The 14369-nt window shown below is 43.0% G+C and overlaps 5 protein-coding genes across 5 annotated transcripts; 2 read left to right on the forward strand and 3 right to left on the reverse strand.

Moving 5' to 3' along the window:
• Positions 1 to 2872: 2872 nt before the first annotated feature.
• On the forward strand, positions 2873 to 4262 carry IL334_006275 (uncharacterized protein; the record flags this gene model as incomplete). The annotated part of the gene is made up of 3 exons (XM_062937979.1): positions 2873 to 3052; positions 3134 to 4137; positions 4196 to 4262. The coding sequence occupies 3 exons, from the start codon at positions 2873 to 2875 to the stop codon at positions 4260 to 4262; spliced, it is 1251 nt and encodes a 416-aa protein (XP_062794030.1).
• A 56-nt stretch (positions 4263 to 4318) lies between these two features.
• Positions 4319 to 5241, reverse strand: IL334_006276 (uncharacterized protein; the record flags this gene model as incomplete). The annotated part of the gene is made up of 4 exons (XM_062937980.1): positions 4319 to 4438; positions 4506 to 4753; positions 4810 to 4879; positions 4945 to 5241. 4 exons carry the CDS (start codon positions 5239 to 5241, stop codon positions 4319 to 4321), a joined length of 735 nt encoding a protein of 244 aa, XP_062794031.1.
• A 334-nt stretch (positions 5242 to 5575) lies between these two features.
• Positions 5576 to 8852, forward strand: IL334_006277 (uncharacterized protein; the record flags this gene model as incomplete). Its single annotated transcript, XM_062937981.1, has 10 exons — positions 5576 to 5605; positions 5689 to 7269; positions 7332 to 7429; positions 7486 to 7629; positions 7682 to 7829; positions 7892 to 8006; positions 8066 to 8131; positions 8215 to 8417; positions 8483 to 8606; positions 8674 to 8852. The coding sequence occupies 10 exons, from the start codon at positions 5576 to 5578 to the stop codon at positions 8850 to 8852; spliced, it is 2688 nt and encodes an 895-aa protein (XP_062794032.1).
• Positions 8853 to 9018: 166 nt separating this feature from the next.
• On the reverse strand, positions 9019 to 10348 carry IL334_006278 (uncharacterized protein; the record flags this gene model as incomplete). Its single annotated transcript, XM_062937982.1, has 4 exons — positions 9019 to 9166; positions 9359 to 9869; positions 9937 to 10062; positions 10231 to 10348. 4 exons carry the CDS (start codon positions 10346 to 10348, stop codon positions 9019 to 9021), a joined length of 903 nt encoding a protein of 300 aa, XP_062794033.1.
• A 1035-nt stretch (positions 10349 to 11383) lies between these two features.
• IL334_006279 (uncharacterized protein) lies at positions 11384 to 14212 on the reverse strand (the record flags this gene model as incomplete). Its single annotated transcript, XM_062937983.1, has 9 exons — positions 11384 to 11484; positions 11551 to 11719; positions 11822 to 12088; positions 12162 to 12235; positions 12294 to 12394; positions 12457 to 12603; positions 12667 to 12821; positions 12884 to 13956; positions 14017 to 14212. 9 exons carry the CDS (start codon positions 14210 to 14212, stop codon positions 11384 to 11386), a joined length of 2283 nt encoding a protein of 760 aa, XP_062794034.1.
• Positions 14213 to 14369: the final 157 nt, after the last annotated feature.

Genomic DNA, 14369 nt, shown 5'->3' on the forward strand with positions numbered 1-14369 from the left:
CCGGATCATAACATTATAACCCTAATTAATTTCCTTTCTTTTTCCCCGACTTCGGTGACCTTGGCTCGTTTCGTATTCACCGATTTCACATGAAGGAAAGTGACTGTCACGTCCGTAACGGAACCCTTCAAGGCGGTAGAGTATGAGAAGCATAATTCCATGAGGAATGCATCCTCAAAGTTCTCTCCGATTCCCCCGACGTTACCAAGCTTTTAAAGGGGAATGAGCCCCTCTTGTTCGGGATGTGCATTAGCCCACTTCGGGATGGCATTCAGCTAAACACAGTGAGTGGGCTAGCCCTAATTGTATCTACAGTTGCTTCTTTTCCATCGGGCCAGAATCCAAAAACAAGAGAAGATAAAACACCTCCACTCTTCAATCGGCAGATCTCATACCTTGGGAAATTTAAGCTTGTCAGAAGTTATCCATCTGTAACTGAATTTTTAAGTTTTTCCCTCGAGTTTGAGTTTTTTCCCCCATTTTACAGGAATAACTCACCGATCGGAGGTACAAGCCTAAATTTACCGTGCGATTGCATGAAGCCCAGAAAAGTAAATTTACGTGCCGCCTTTAGCCTAAAATATTGGACTATGTAACACGATGGCCACCATCTGCTTGACGAAGACGCTTGAATCGAGACCAAATGAAGGCTAAAGTCTGACAGTGATCATCTATGATGGATCTATGATCTATGATGGTCACTACGGGATCGCAATATTCCTCAGCAGGTCTGATAAAGCTACTCCGGCTCCCGCTTTAAAGCTGTAACGGGATCTTGTAGTGATCGCGACAAGCAAGACTATACGCCTGTGTTTACATGACATGTACTCGTAAGGTACTACTCGTCGTCACATGTACGACATGATTCTGGGTCCCTTTTCCGGGGAATGGGTCAATTCCCTAAACCTGATTTTCACAAACAGTCTTGGAACGTAATCATGCGTGCAACGGCCGTTTAAGCAGATAACGAGAAATACTCGGATGGGTAACTTTGTTCTAAGTTCAAATCTACATCCGAAATAACTATATTTAGCTTTGATTACTTGAGTGAGATCTAGAGCGCACGTTTCTGAGGGGGGTTTACGAATAACCTTTATTTTACTTTCTTTCCTCTTTTAGGCGACTACTACTGACTGCGAATGGGTGAAAGCTTACATAAGAGGATTAACCGTTGACTACCGTTTTGGTTTAAGCGATTATCCTGTCTGTTATGATTGAGCGTTTCATCTTTCAGCCTCTCAGCCTCTCTCTTCGTCCGATCATATCGGAAGGGGCGTCTGTTAGGGATACTACAACCTAGACCATCACGGTTACGAAGATGTAAGATCTGCGAGATCCGTATTTACCGGTATTATGCTTCCTTAGATCATCCTTTTCCGCAGACTAATCGCAGTACACATTCACATTCGCAGACACCGAAGATCTGTGACTAGGGACAACAACACCATGCTTGTCATAGACCGTAAGCGCAGGGCCTAAGTGTGGTAAACTGGGTCACTAGTGTGACTATGGTGAAGAGCGAAGAATACGATTGATCCCATTCGGAGAAGCTACTCCGTAATTCGGTCTCCTTGGGGGACAGTTATAGGCTCCTTGGAGATTACGATTCTTTCAAGAGAAGATACCGTGAGATGTGACGTATTGACATTGATCTCAGCGATCACAAAGGTAAATGGGGAAGCAGCAATCTCTTGATACAAGACCGTAGCATCAGTCTGAATCACCAATAACCCAGAATACGAGGCAAGTGCCATTGAGCTAGGGCAACCGGGAACATGTCATTTGATGCTTCTATCAAGTCGTCGGTGTCGTCGATGTCGCTGTATATCATCTGGCTGTGGACTGCTGGATAAACTTAGGCATTACGCTCTCCAGCATAATCCGCTCCCCATATCCACTTTAGTAGATGTCTAACGTGTTTGCGCGTATCTTTTCATTATTTCGACACACTCATGTCGCACCTCTGTGACCCGACCTTTCCGCCGCAGCCTTTAACCAGTGGAGTATCAACCGCTAGACCTGATATTGACGGACCGGTATAGCAGACCCTTCAAGAAATACTCAGTGTAGACAGTCACTTGAGTGATTATGATAAACTAGTCGATGATAAGAGGTTCTCTAGCACGAACATATGTCTCTGTCACGTTTGAGGTTGTGGACGATATTACTTAGAGCCTGTTATCGCGATCAAAGCTTCATAAGTGTATAATTCTTCAGTGTCCATGCTTTGAGATTGAGCCCCGAACCCAAATTTTGAGCCCTGCGTAGGACTTAGTGGGGTCGTATCACGCCACGAGAATTGCTGTCTTTTCATGGGACCTACTATAATGTAGCTGCCGAAATGCGTCAAGCCGTGAATTAATTCCCTGTTTCTACTATGCACTCAAAGTCGTAACTCTAAAGTCGGGTTGATACCAGATGATGGAGGCCCCGACATCCGAGCCTGAGCCCCCATGAGCTCACCAACTAAGCGACTTTATGAACTTTCCGCTACTTGCCGGGGTGTGACTAGTACCTTTCTATCGCACATGAACGAGGGGCTGTCTATACATTCATACATGCAAGTCCTTATCACAAGGAGTTGAGTATCGTGTTCCAGAGCCAAAGAGAGAAACGCAGGTCTCGTCGGTGCCATCCTCACCACGATGAATCCAAAGGAGGGGTTCATGTGCCACTTTCACCATATATCATAAACATTGATAGAAACCTCCACATTCCTTTCCGCCGTTTGTAATTCCCATTCTCATAAACAAATCATCCTAGTACACAAAAACAAGTATAAAACGATCACAACAAACTAACAAGAACCCCACGGTTATTTATCAGCTAGAGGTACAAGGTGGTCTCTACCTACACACACAGATTTGACAAGATGAACGCAAGAAGGGTGTACGAAACTCCTGAGCTCATGTCAAATATCCTCAATCGAGTAGAAAGGGAACATTATTGGAGGGTCCTCACACTCGAACGATCATTCTTCAATTCCGCTGTAGGGGTTCTGTGGAAAGATGTGTCTTATGAAATAGCTAAGAAATTTATTTCTAGTCGTATCGTAAGTTAATTGTTACTTCTTGTTTCTTGTAGCTATTCTGTTATAGGTTAAGCTGGCATTGGCTCATTGGAGGTATAATAGTACCGATCACAAGTTTACAAACAATCCATTCGAAATATCGTTGTTGTCTCGACGAAGTTACCCAGAGATGAAAAGTCTCAACTAGCATTCATCAACAAACTCATCAACCCGTTTCCAAACTTACTCCGGGCCGAAAGAAAGGACTCTTTGGAAAGCGCAGATTGTGTTTGGGTTTTGAAGAAGACGGATGAAGGGAAATATCGCGTTGAAGTTAGATCACAAATCGTTTTGACTAAGGATTCGATACCAAGAAGAACTATTAGAGAAATCGAGTACGACGGAATGGACATTCATCGGTCATCCGAGGTTGTATTCAGGTCTCCTAAATCTGAAGGAAGAGATCGCATACCTGTTTCTTTAGAACACGTAAAATGGGTCGAAAAATGGTTGAAATATCTCTTGGATCCAACGAGACGTAATCCTAGAATATGTTCTTTGAACACTGATCAAATACATATAGATATTGGAAATTTAGGAAAAATCATGGGTTTCAAGCATCAAGGTCATTTACCCATATTGGAATTAAGAGCTCCTTGTGTTCGAGGATTCGATGTCGATCAATTGGAATCATTCTGTAAGATACTTTCGAAAGATCTAGTTGTTTTGAAATTAGATCATGAAAGAATCACTGGATGTCGACTAAGACTTGATAAAATCGATAAGGTCATCCAGATTTTCACATCTTCATTCCCAAAATTGAGGTATCTTGAATTCTCTTTAACGATAGCTGAACAAGGAAGATTTATACCTGTAAATCAAATTCCCATCGTGAAAGAAGATATAACGAATCAGATGAAAGATATGAAACGTGTAGTTGTCAATATCTATTCGCATTATACGGGAACAGATTTTCGTTATGCTTTTCCCGTAGATGATGTAGCTCAAAATCTAGCTTATCTAGGTGCAGGCGAGAACTGCATATATGAGCTCAGGAATAAAAGTGCTGTGTTTTTGGGTTGTAATGTAAGTAGGGAGTTGAATCGGGCAGTCCATGAATTTCAAAGGTAAGTTCTCCTCGGTTTTTCTTGTGAAGGCAATGTGCTGAACGGACTGTGCATATAGGCTCGCTCCAGATGGATTGATTGATCTGCATGCGCATGATCTCCCACCTTCGTATAGCGGTCCCTAGTTTGTTCGGCGACTATCATTGCTTTGGACCCATATCATTTGTGTCTGATCAAGATCTCATCGCTGTTTTCCTGGAGTATCCAGCACAGCGTTCGAGATATCATCAAATTCGCCAAACATCAATTCTCGAACACCATGATAGATCTCCTTCAATACTTGAAACCCTGGGCGAGTAGCCTAAAACGAATTGCGCAATGTCACCTCCCGCGATAACACAACGCATTGGAAGGCAATATAAACTCACATGAAAGGCCAATACTATCCCTTCACCTCTCTTCTTTACTATTCCCAAGTAATATCTGACGGTGAACCGGGTCAAAGCCTGGTTAAGAATCACTGTTGATATATCTGATAAAGGTATGAAGGTGTATGACGTGGACAAGGGGATGAGACACCTTCGAGACGACGTGAAAGGACAAAGTAGTGATGGTATCGATACGCCTTTGGTCACTGAGAGCTGTATGCCAAGGGATGGAAGAGGAATGACAGTCTCTGCAATCTTAATTGTAAATATCTTGTAAAATGTCAAAAGGACACGGGGAACGTACCGTATAGTACTGCATTACACTTATGCTTAAGGAAAATGACCGGAGAGATGATCCATAGAAATGCAGTGACCTATATATCTTCAGTTTAGATCTCACATGCCTCGTCTGCGTGAGATGACACAGTCAAGAACTTACGGTCTGCTCGCTCCATTGCCATGCCAGTGCACCGTTCCATTGAGCTCTTGACCAAGCAGTCCATGTCAACCCAATGAACACCAAGATGGTGAGCAAGTTCCAACCATCTCCTCTAATGATCCTCCCGCCATCTAATTGTTTGTAGTTGTATACTCTATACTCGACCTGAAGTAATGTATCGCTGCTGTTCGTTTCATTGTCTACAAGTCCAATGGTTACCGGGGTAGAGATTATTTCCAGTTGAGGATGATTGACCAATGGTCGTGTTATCGTCCTTGTGGGCTGTGAGTGGTGCATACCATCGTCTTCACGCCTTGTGCCTTATGCTTTGACGGATGGCTGCTGGATACGTTGAACGAACCTTACCTTCTGGTCGTTGTTGGACCTCTTTATGGGATATTCAGTGGTTTCGGGAAGATGAGGGAAGGGGATAAAAGGATTAATGCCGGGTAGATGGGAAATCTCATTCGCGTGGGGAAAGTTAGTTCGTAATTTATTTTGAACACATTATTTCATCATCCATCATTTGAATCTATACGCCTACAATCCACGATATAGTCCACAATTTAGCTATACTCTTGAGATGTGTATCATGACTCAGAGGATATAGCAAGAAACGTATTCTTCCAACATGCAAGATACTCATGGATCCGGATCTGAAGTGAGTTTTGGGATTGGAAGGATTCAAATTCACACGATCTATGGTCTATGCTCATCATGACACTGACAAGTGATCGTTTTCAGGGTGGACCTTCCAACCATCAGAATGGACAGTATTACTCGTTACCAACAGCCCTGTATCCGGTACCAGGGTCTAGACCAGCTGGTGTTCCTTCGAATACTCAACAAGCAGGAGTTGCACCTCATGGCTTGACTCAAGGTGATATAGAAAGTCAACAACGTACGGCAAATACCGCAGTACCAGAAGTTGGGAACAGCAGAGAATATCAAGCTGGATATTACCCAATGTCAGGAGACGATAAATGGTCATGGGCGAACATAGCTGAAAACAAAAGTGTGCAAGGTATCAGAAATGGTGAATCCTCATTGATGGGGAATCAGCAACAGCAAACGCAACAGCAACAACAGCAACAACAGCAACAGCAACCACAACAACAAACACCCCAAGCTCAAACCCAAGCTCAATTACCTCTGAACGTGAATTCTTTGGATTCAATATCGGCTTTCTTAGCTGAGATGCCTACACAAAGGGAAGATCCTACTAGACATGTGCTTTGGACAGAGTTGATTCGACTGAAGACGAGAACATTGGAATTACAAATTGCAGAAGCCAGGAAAAAGGAAAAAGAAGCAGAATTAGAGATAATGAGATTAAGAGCTGGAGCAGCTGCTAAATCTGATCCTTCTGAAGTACAGACTAATCAGAACAACTCACAGAACGATAATACCAATGGTTCTGGAGGGATGAACACTGTCAATCAGTCAGTCGCGGGTCCATCAAACACAAATGGTCTTCCGCAGTATTCAATGATAGGACAAAACCTTCAACCTCCTTCATCGACATCATCATCATCTGTAACGACTATTCCTGGAAATACTCAACACCTTTATAATCCTGGATCAATGCAACCTGCCATGTCACCATTTGATCTCGAAGCAATGCTATCAACTGAAAATATGGATAACTTCCTTTCTTGGTTACCTGATTTAGGAGAAGGAGATTATCCTGCACCTGAAGTTTTATCTCTCGCTCCTTCAACAGATTACAATCCGAATAGCCAACAGTATCCGGTTGACCCGTCAATCCAATCTCAGATGGGCTCATATCCATTCCCTATAACATCAACACCAATGAGTACTGCGAGTATGACACTGAATCAAACTTCACCAAGAAGACGTAGTCCATCTACCGAAGAACATTCACCACAACAACCTCCAACGAAGAAATCTCGTCGTGGTGCAGAAAAAAAGATTGTCATCGAACAAACCTCGTCTTGTACGACTTGTCATAAATCACTTGCTAGGATAATGTTTAGATCACCAAAATCATCCATGCCGGATCCGATTATAGTGGAATTGAAGTGTACAGATTGTAAACCGATTTCACAACCTTCAACATTGCCTGATTCGAGTGGATCATCTACATCTCCTATAGGAACGGTAGAGACAAGAAAGAGGATGAGAGCATCAATGGAATTCGATGACGAAGAAGCTAAAGTGAGGGAAAGGAGGCAATGGTGTGATGTCTGCCAAAGAATACTTGGTTCAGGTCAAATAACAGGTGGCAGAGAAAAAGAATCGATTGGTGGGATAGCAGAGATAGTCTGCATGGAATGTGATGGCAAATATCAAAGATGTACAGATGTAAGTGTGATCTTTTCATGAACATAGCGGAAAAGCATCAGCTAACCTCGAAGTTGATCCAGTGCGGTGGAGGTGGTGGACCCAGAGTAGGTATAGGTAAATGGAGAATGAAGCAAGTTTTCCATCCAGGTCGAAAGACATGCAGTTTGAATCACACGAGGTATGTTAATTTGACTTTCATTCATCTCCGACATTATGGACTGATGATCTGAATAGGCTGGGCGATCGCACAAGAGAAATAGGCGTTCATGTCACTCCAACTGATTTTACGCCCGAACAACTCAAAGAAGTCTTGACCAGGTGTAAAGCTTTATGGAACGAAAAGACACTGGCAAGATTGGCTGTACCCGAAATGCTAGAGTGAGTGAAAGTTAACCCTGTTTCGCACCAATGTAGCTTATGTAATGAGCAGAGTCGATCTCCCACCTGGCCTGGCCAATCCCCTGAGAGATTTCGGAGATGTCGATGATATGGTCACTAGAAATTGGCCAAGTAGGGAAGCGATGATAAAAGCGAACGGACTAGACCCTAATCGGTTCAAGAGGCTACTGTCTTTGATTGTGAGTTCATGGCATGCCAGTTCATGGCAATCTGTTTTGGCTCACACTTCGGTGTAAATCAGTGGTCCCACTCTAAACCCAGAAGAAGTGTTCGTACTGTCGATCTCGAGGAAGGGTGGTCTCGGCCCGAAGACAATGACGATGATCTGAGCACAGTCCTGGCACACGTCAAGAAAAGTAAGTGCTGCGAACCACAAATCATCGATGTCTCTATACTTACGTCCTTTCCCTCGCAGCAAATGTTGTCATCCCGCCAGGCTCAGAGTTGATCGGGATGTGGGGAAGCGAATGGGACACCCAGAGTAAGTTTGCCTCTTTTCATATGATAGTCCTACTTTCGTACTGCACTACCAGTTGCTAATTTGGACTTCCTGATATTTCGCAGATGGCTCCCTTCTTATATCCACTTTCATCCCATTCGAAGGTGCAGATGGGGAAGATTCGACGGCTCTATCAGTAGGGGAGATGATCACGAAAGTTCAAAGTTTACGACAAGAGATTAATGCGGATCGTTTGAGCGAAGCAAGAGGGAAAGGCGAAGAGCCGGACTTGTTACCTCCTGTCGAACATTTATGGACGGTATCAGGCGTGAGTTGACCATTCAGTTCATTACCACGTGATATAACATACTGAACAATCTGTCGGTATTGTAGGGATACATTCCTTTAGTACGAGAAAGATTCGCCGATATCTTGATCCGCAAAAGATCGTTCGTACATGTCGAAGAATACCTCACCAGACATCCTGAATTCATCAAATCAATCCAAGCTAGACCTGGTAAGTCAGTTCACCTTGAAATGGTAAACCTCGAAAGACTGATCATTATGCTTGCGTCTAATGGTAGTCGGTCTACATCCTGATATACATCGACCAATCCCCACTTCAGAGACAGATACAGAATCTCAACAACACGCCAAACCTGTTATACTCGTTAGATGGTTGGGTAAAGAATTTGACGCTGCGAAGATATTGGAGATTAAACAAATGGAATTTGGTGGGAAAAAGAAGAAGTCGAAGAAGTAAGACTCGAATTCAGGAATGAACGAGATAGTATTGTCATTTGAGGAGGGTACAATGAGTCCCTAGAGTACGGATCCGCGACGACGAGGAGCTGAATCATAACATTTTATGTTTCCCACTTCATGTGACAGGTGTAGGTGGGAATCGAATGCATGTTTTTCCAAACATCTCAGTAATGTACATGAGCACGCATCAGATATTTTTGACCATGAATATCCACCTTATACCATTTCATATGGATTTTCCTTGCTAATCGATGAGCTTCGGTTACTGTATTCGTCGTCAGACAGAATGTTGTTACAGGGCTTTGTCTGCTTCTGTTTAGGGTATGTGAAATTCAGCTTTATCCATTCGCTCTCTACACAATCCTCAAGAATGTGAAAAATAGCGATGTGTTGCGATGATTAACAAAAGATTTGTGCCTGCAACAGCAACTATACTGACCACATATAGTTCTTCTACAGTTCATGATTTCAAGAAAACAAATCTGAATATTAAGATAAACTTACGAGGGTAACTTCATACAACCTTCTTCATCATCTAAAACACCGCATTCTTTACCTAATCTCCTTACATCTTCAGACTTGATTGAACCTGGTAGACCTTTGATCACGACCCTTCTACCACTCATACCAGCTTTCGATGCCCATTCAGGTGTGAATGATTTCCCTATATCTTTATCACGATTTTTTTCATATGGTGTACGATCTTCTATTGTCTTCCTAATTATTTCAGTCGTCCATGCTGTGGAAGTCGTATGTGTCAATTGAGCTTGAGATTTAAAATGAGATTGGATTGGAAATTGCGATTGCGATTGAGTCTGCGTCTGAGTCTGCGATTGAGTTTGTGATTGGTTGGATGATTTTTGGAAAGAGTTATTATGAGATGAAGTAGTGGAGAATATTGGGTGTTCAGATAATTTGTATGATGCGAAAAAAGCCTTTTTCGTCGATGGGAATGATAAATGAACTGTTCGATATAATGTTGGTACCTTGGGTAATGAAGGAGGAAGGGAAGTTACTAAATATAGTTCATTGATCATTAGCATTTCGAGGCAGCTTGAGGAAATGATCATTCTTGGACTTACTTGAAGATAAAGAAAAGTTGGAATCGACAGCTCCAACGTCAATGAGTGCTTTTTGAATATCACTAGGTAATGCAGTTCTTGGTATATCATGTAATAAAATACATTTCGCTCGTTCTTCATTTTCAGCTAAAAAAATTCAAGTTGGAAAATTAGTTGAAAATATTATCAATATCAAAATCAATATCAAAATCAAAATCAAAATCGAAATCAAAAGCAGAAGTAAAAGCAGAATCAAGTCTGTACGTCTCCATGGACTGTTTTAGGTAGGAGGACAAGATTATAGATGGGACTCACTGGCTTTATTCACTGCGAAAGACAATGGTTGTTTTCTCGCTCGTTGACCTTGACCTTGAACATGAGCACGAACAGTCGAACTTTCCGCCAGACGAATGATAGATGTGGGTCGTACCATCTTTGTGACGAATTATGTTGAGGCTTCTGTTGATTGTTGTTTTTATCCTGACTTGTTCGTAGAAGATCGCTGAAGCAAGAAAGGGTCAAGTGATCATGTACTTACTACTTACTGTAGATACAGGATAAGGTCATCTAAAAAGTCAAAATGAGAATGGGACGAATGGACTTTTTCTACGTTAATCACATATTGTTGTGCCACTTGAGACGGAAAAAACAAAACAAAAGGAGCTTGAGGGAATCGAACCCTCCTTTCGAGAAAGAATCCCGTAGGACAGTAAATAAATACTATCCTGCTGCATGTATGATGACTCAGAATCTCATGTACTAACCGATATACGAAAGCTCCTAGCACCCGGCCAAAGCTTTTGCGTCAATTATATAGCAGAAGAGCTCGGAAAGAGAAACGCAAAGGAGGGTGATCTTTGTACCAGTAGTATATATCTCTCGGACATACTTATCATTAATTGTTGGAAACTGATACCCTCGTTGTGCATGCGTTTCGCTCAATAAAGTTCCAGGATCGCTTTGTCGTTCGAAAGTCAGTATCTTCCATCTCCCTTCTCCCCATCTCCTTCTCCTCCTCCTCCTCTCTCCTTCTCCTCCTCTTCTCCTTCTTCTCCTTCAATAACTTCATCAGTGTCACCCTCTATCCCTCAATCCACTTATCCACTTCTACAATCTTCACCTCTTTACACGGGCTACCTGCCTGCCTTTATGGGAGATTTTTGACTCATTCTGTGTCTTGCACTTCCTAACGACAGCCCTTTCTCGCATCTTCACTACACACATCGACCAGCTTCGAGTGCAAAGCGAGGAATCACTTTGCAACCATTTGATTGTAGCCAACCTATGCAGGGGATGCATTCAATATGTTCCTAACAATATACACAATGAATATTCTGTTTCGTTTATCACGATCAGGACTACATGCTTTTAGGTTACGCTAGTCATAAACTCCTCAAGCTAGGCAAGAAGAACATCTCTATTTCGTTCGTTTCACCAGTAGATCATGTTCAAACCGAATGTTGGCTACTTAACCATTGGTAGGGTTGTTGAGTGCAAGAGCACCTAAATTGGGGAGATCTTCGGGTTTCTCGATGAGTTTGGTGACTTTGCCGATAGCAACGGTTTTACCTAAACCAAACACGAAGTGTCAAAATCGAGACCACCATTTCATCTTGATGGAATAGATGAACTCACCTTCATCACGCAAAGAGAATCTACCGAGCTGCTTGAATTCTTTATACGTTTCTATGCAGATTGGAGCCGAACACTCGAGTAACACCGATACAAGCATACCTTGTTTGGCGAAAGGTGGTGGTTTCTTACTCTTCCTCTTAGTACGCTTGTCATAATAATTGAGAAGAGCCTAATCGTCATGTCAGTGTCCAAAAGAAGGTCATACAAGGTCAGCACCATCACTACGAGACAAAAATGGGGTAAGGGACGGGTAGCTGAAACTGCCACTTACAGTCAAAGTAACCTCTTCAGCTAGGGTATGTACGTGAAGTACACAGTTATAACCAGATGCAATGATATTTCTAGCTTCAATGATACTCAAATCTGCTTTGAAAGCAGTAACCGCTTTGACAGGTCTTTGAACTGAAGATAAGACAAATCCAGGTTGAACATCTTTATCTGAGATACCTGAAATTCTCATTCGGATATTTTCACCACAGAAAGCTTGGTCCATCTCGTCTCCTTGTTCAGTATAGATAGCAGATACTTCGATGGGAGTCTAAGCAAATCGGACACAAAGACGTTAGCACCCATTCTGATGTATATATAAGCAAGTTGGGGACGAAGCTTACTCTGTTAGGCATCATGAGTAATTTATCATCCTTCTTCACTCTTCCAGACTCGATTTTTCCCATTATCATAGTACCTTTTCGTATCCTGTTAGCCTAAACCTATTAATGAAGTCTGAGAATTCGATTACTCACCCATTTCTCCATATTTCTCTGAGCAGGGTAAACAGAATGGAGCATCAATATCTCTATCCATGATCTCCATGTTATCAAGATGTTCAAGAAGGGATGGACCGCTGCAGGAAACGCAGATTGTCAGCTGAGGTGACTGCAATGACCCAAAACCGATGTCGCTTACTTCCACCACGGTGATATTTTCTTATCAACTCTGTCTTTCATGTTCTCACCTTGCTGAGCGGAGACTGGAATGAAAGTGAGATCTGTCTTGGGATTGAATCCGACAGCTTTGAGGAAAGGAGTGATTTTGGTGCAGATTTCGTCGTACCTGTGGCGATGAACGAATAAGCCAACGTCCTTTGCCCACCAACCAATGAGATAATTCGCTCACCTTCCCTTATCCCACTGCACTGTGGGATCATCCATCTTGTTGACGACAACCACAAGCTTGTTGACACCGTTGTTCTTGATCAACATTGCGTGCTCTCTAGTTTGTCCTTCTCTCTCGAACCCAGTTTCGAATTCACCTTTTCGTGCCGAGAGGACCTGAAGGCACGTCAGCGGCTATTGCTTGCACCCCTCTTCGTCACAAAAGGCAATGTACTCACCAATAAAGCTACATCGGCTTGAGCCGCACCTGAAATCATACTGGGTACATAAGTTTTGTGTCCAGGAGCATCCAAAATTGTGTATCTTCTTTTTTCGGATTCGAAATAAGATCTACCGACTTCGATAGTTTTACCTTTTGCTCTTTCTTCTTTATTACTATCTAATGCCCAAGATAAATACCAAGTCTCTCTTCCTGCTGCTTTAGCTTCTTGTTCATATTTTTCCATCGTTCTTTTGTCCACTGCTCCTGTTAAGAACAATAATTGACCACCCATAGTTGATTTACCTGCATCAACATGACCTGTGAAAATGATGTTCAAGTGTGATTTGACGTTGGTATCTTTAGCATCATCACCATAAAGATCTTTGAGCGCTTCTTGACCTGCAGCTGCTTGTTCTTTCAAGATTGCCTCTGCATCATTCTTTGCGGAAACCTTTGAAAAATTGGTACCGGATGGAGTTGAAGTTCCGGATTGTGCAGGGGCAGGAGTAGATGATGAAGCTGGAGCATTTGTGGATGAGGCCACTACTTTAGTTTGAACATCGGTAGTCGCTGGAGCAGAAGCGGAAGCATCAGAAGGGGTAGATGTAGAATCGGTGGCGGGAGCAATGGTCTCTTCTACTTTCTTCTCTTCAGCAGGTTTCTTTGATCCACCAATGCTCAACGAAGGAGCAGCTTTAGGTGCACCACCGATACTCAAGGATGGAGCTGCTTTGGGAGCCGCTCCTCCACCAATAGAAAGCGATGGAGCTGCTTTAGGAGGTGCTGCTCCGCCGATACTCAAGGATGGGGCTGCTTTAGGTGCACCGCCACCGATGCTCAATGAAGGAGCAGCTTTGGGTGCACCACCACCGCCGATAGATAACGAAACTGGTTTCCCAGCAGGAGCAGTCGATGTAGCGGGTCTTGCGGCATCTGGTTGTGGTGATGAAGTTGTCGATGGAAGATTTGGAGGTTGGAATCCTTGCACGTTTCTAACAGGTGGTTGATAAGCGGTATTGTTGTTTCTAGCTCCAGGTGGTACGTAAGCTTGTTGTTGAGGATATCCACCATTTCCATTTCCATAACCACCTTGTCCTTGTCCACCACCATATTGAGGATATCCACCCCCAGCACCACCGTATCCTTGACCTTGCTGAGGATAGTAACCACCTTGTTGTTGCTGTTGTTGACCGTATTGTCCATATGATTGTTGTTGTCCAGGATAACCTTGACCTTGACCTTGTTGTTGGCCAGGTTGACCTCGAGGAACAAAGGGAGATCCTTGTCCAGGTCGGAATTCGAAAGCTCCAGGGTTGAAACCACCGGGAGGAGGTTGACCTGCCATTTTTTTAAAGGGGCGATTCGTCTGTCGTAATGAGATGTGACAGGCGACGCTGTTTTCAAGTGGCTTCGAAGATGATACCGAAGCCAGTAGTGAGATAGTCTATGAATCAAGTGAAATGGAGAGGAGGAGTGGGTTTCCATTAGACGCCACCGATATA

This window comes from Kwoniella shivajii, chromosome 8, assembly GCF_035658355.1.
Source record: "Kwoniella shivajii chromosome 8, complete sequence".
Taxonomy (NCBI): Eukaryota; Fungi; Basidiomycota; class Tremellomycetes; order Tremellales; family Cryptococcaceae; genus Kwoniella; species Kwoniella shivajii.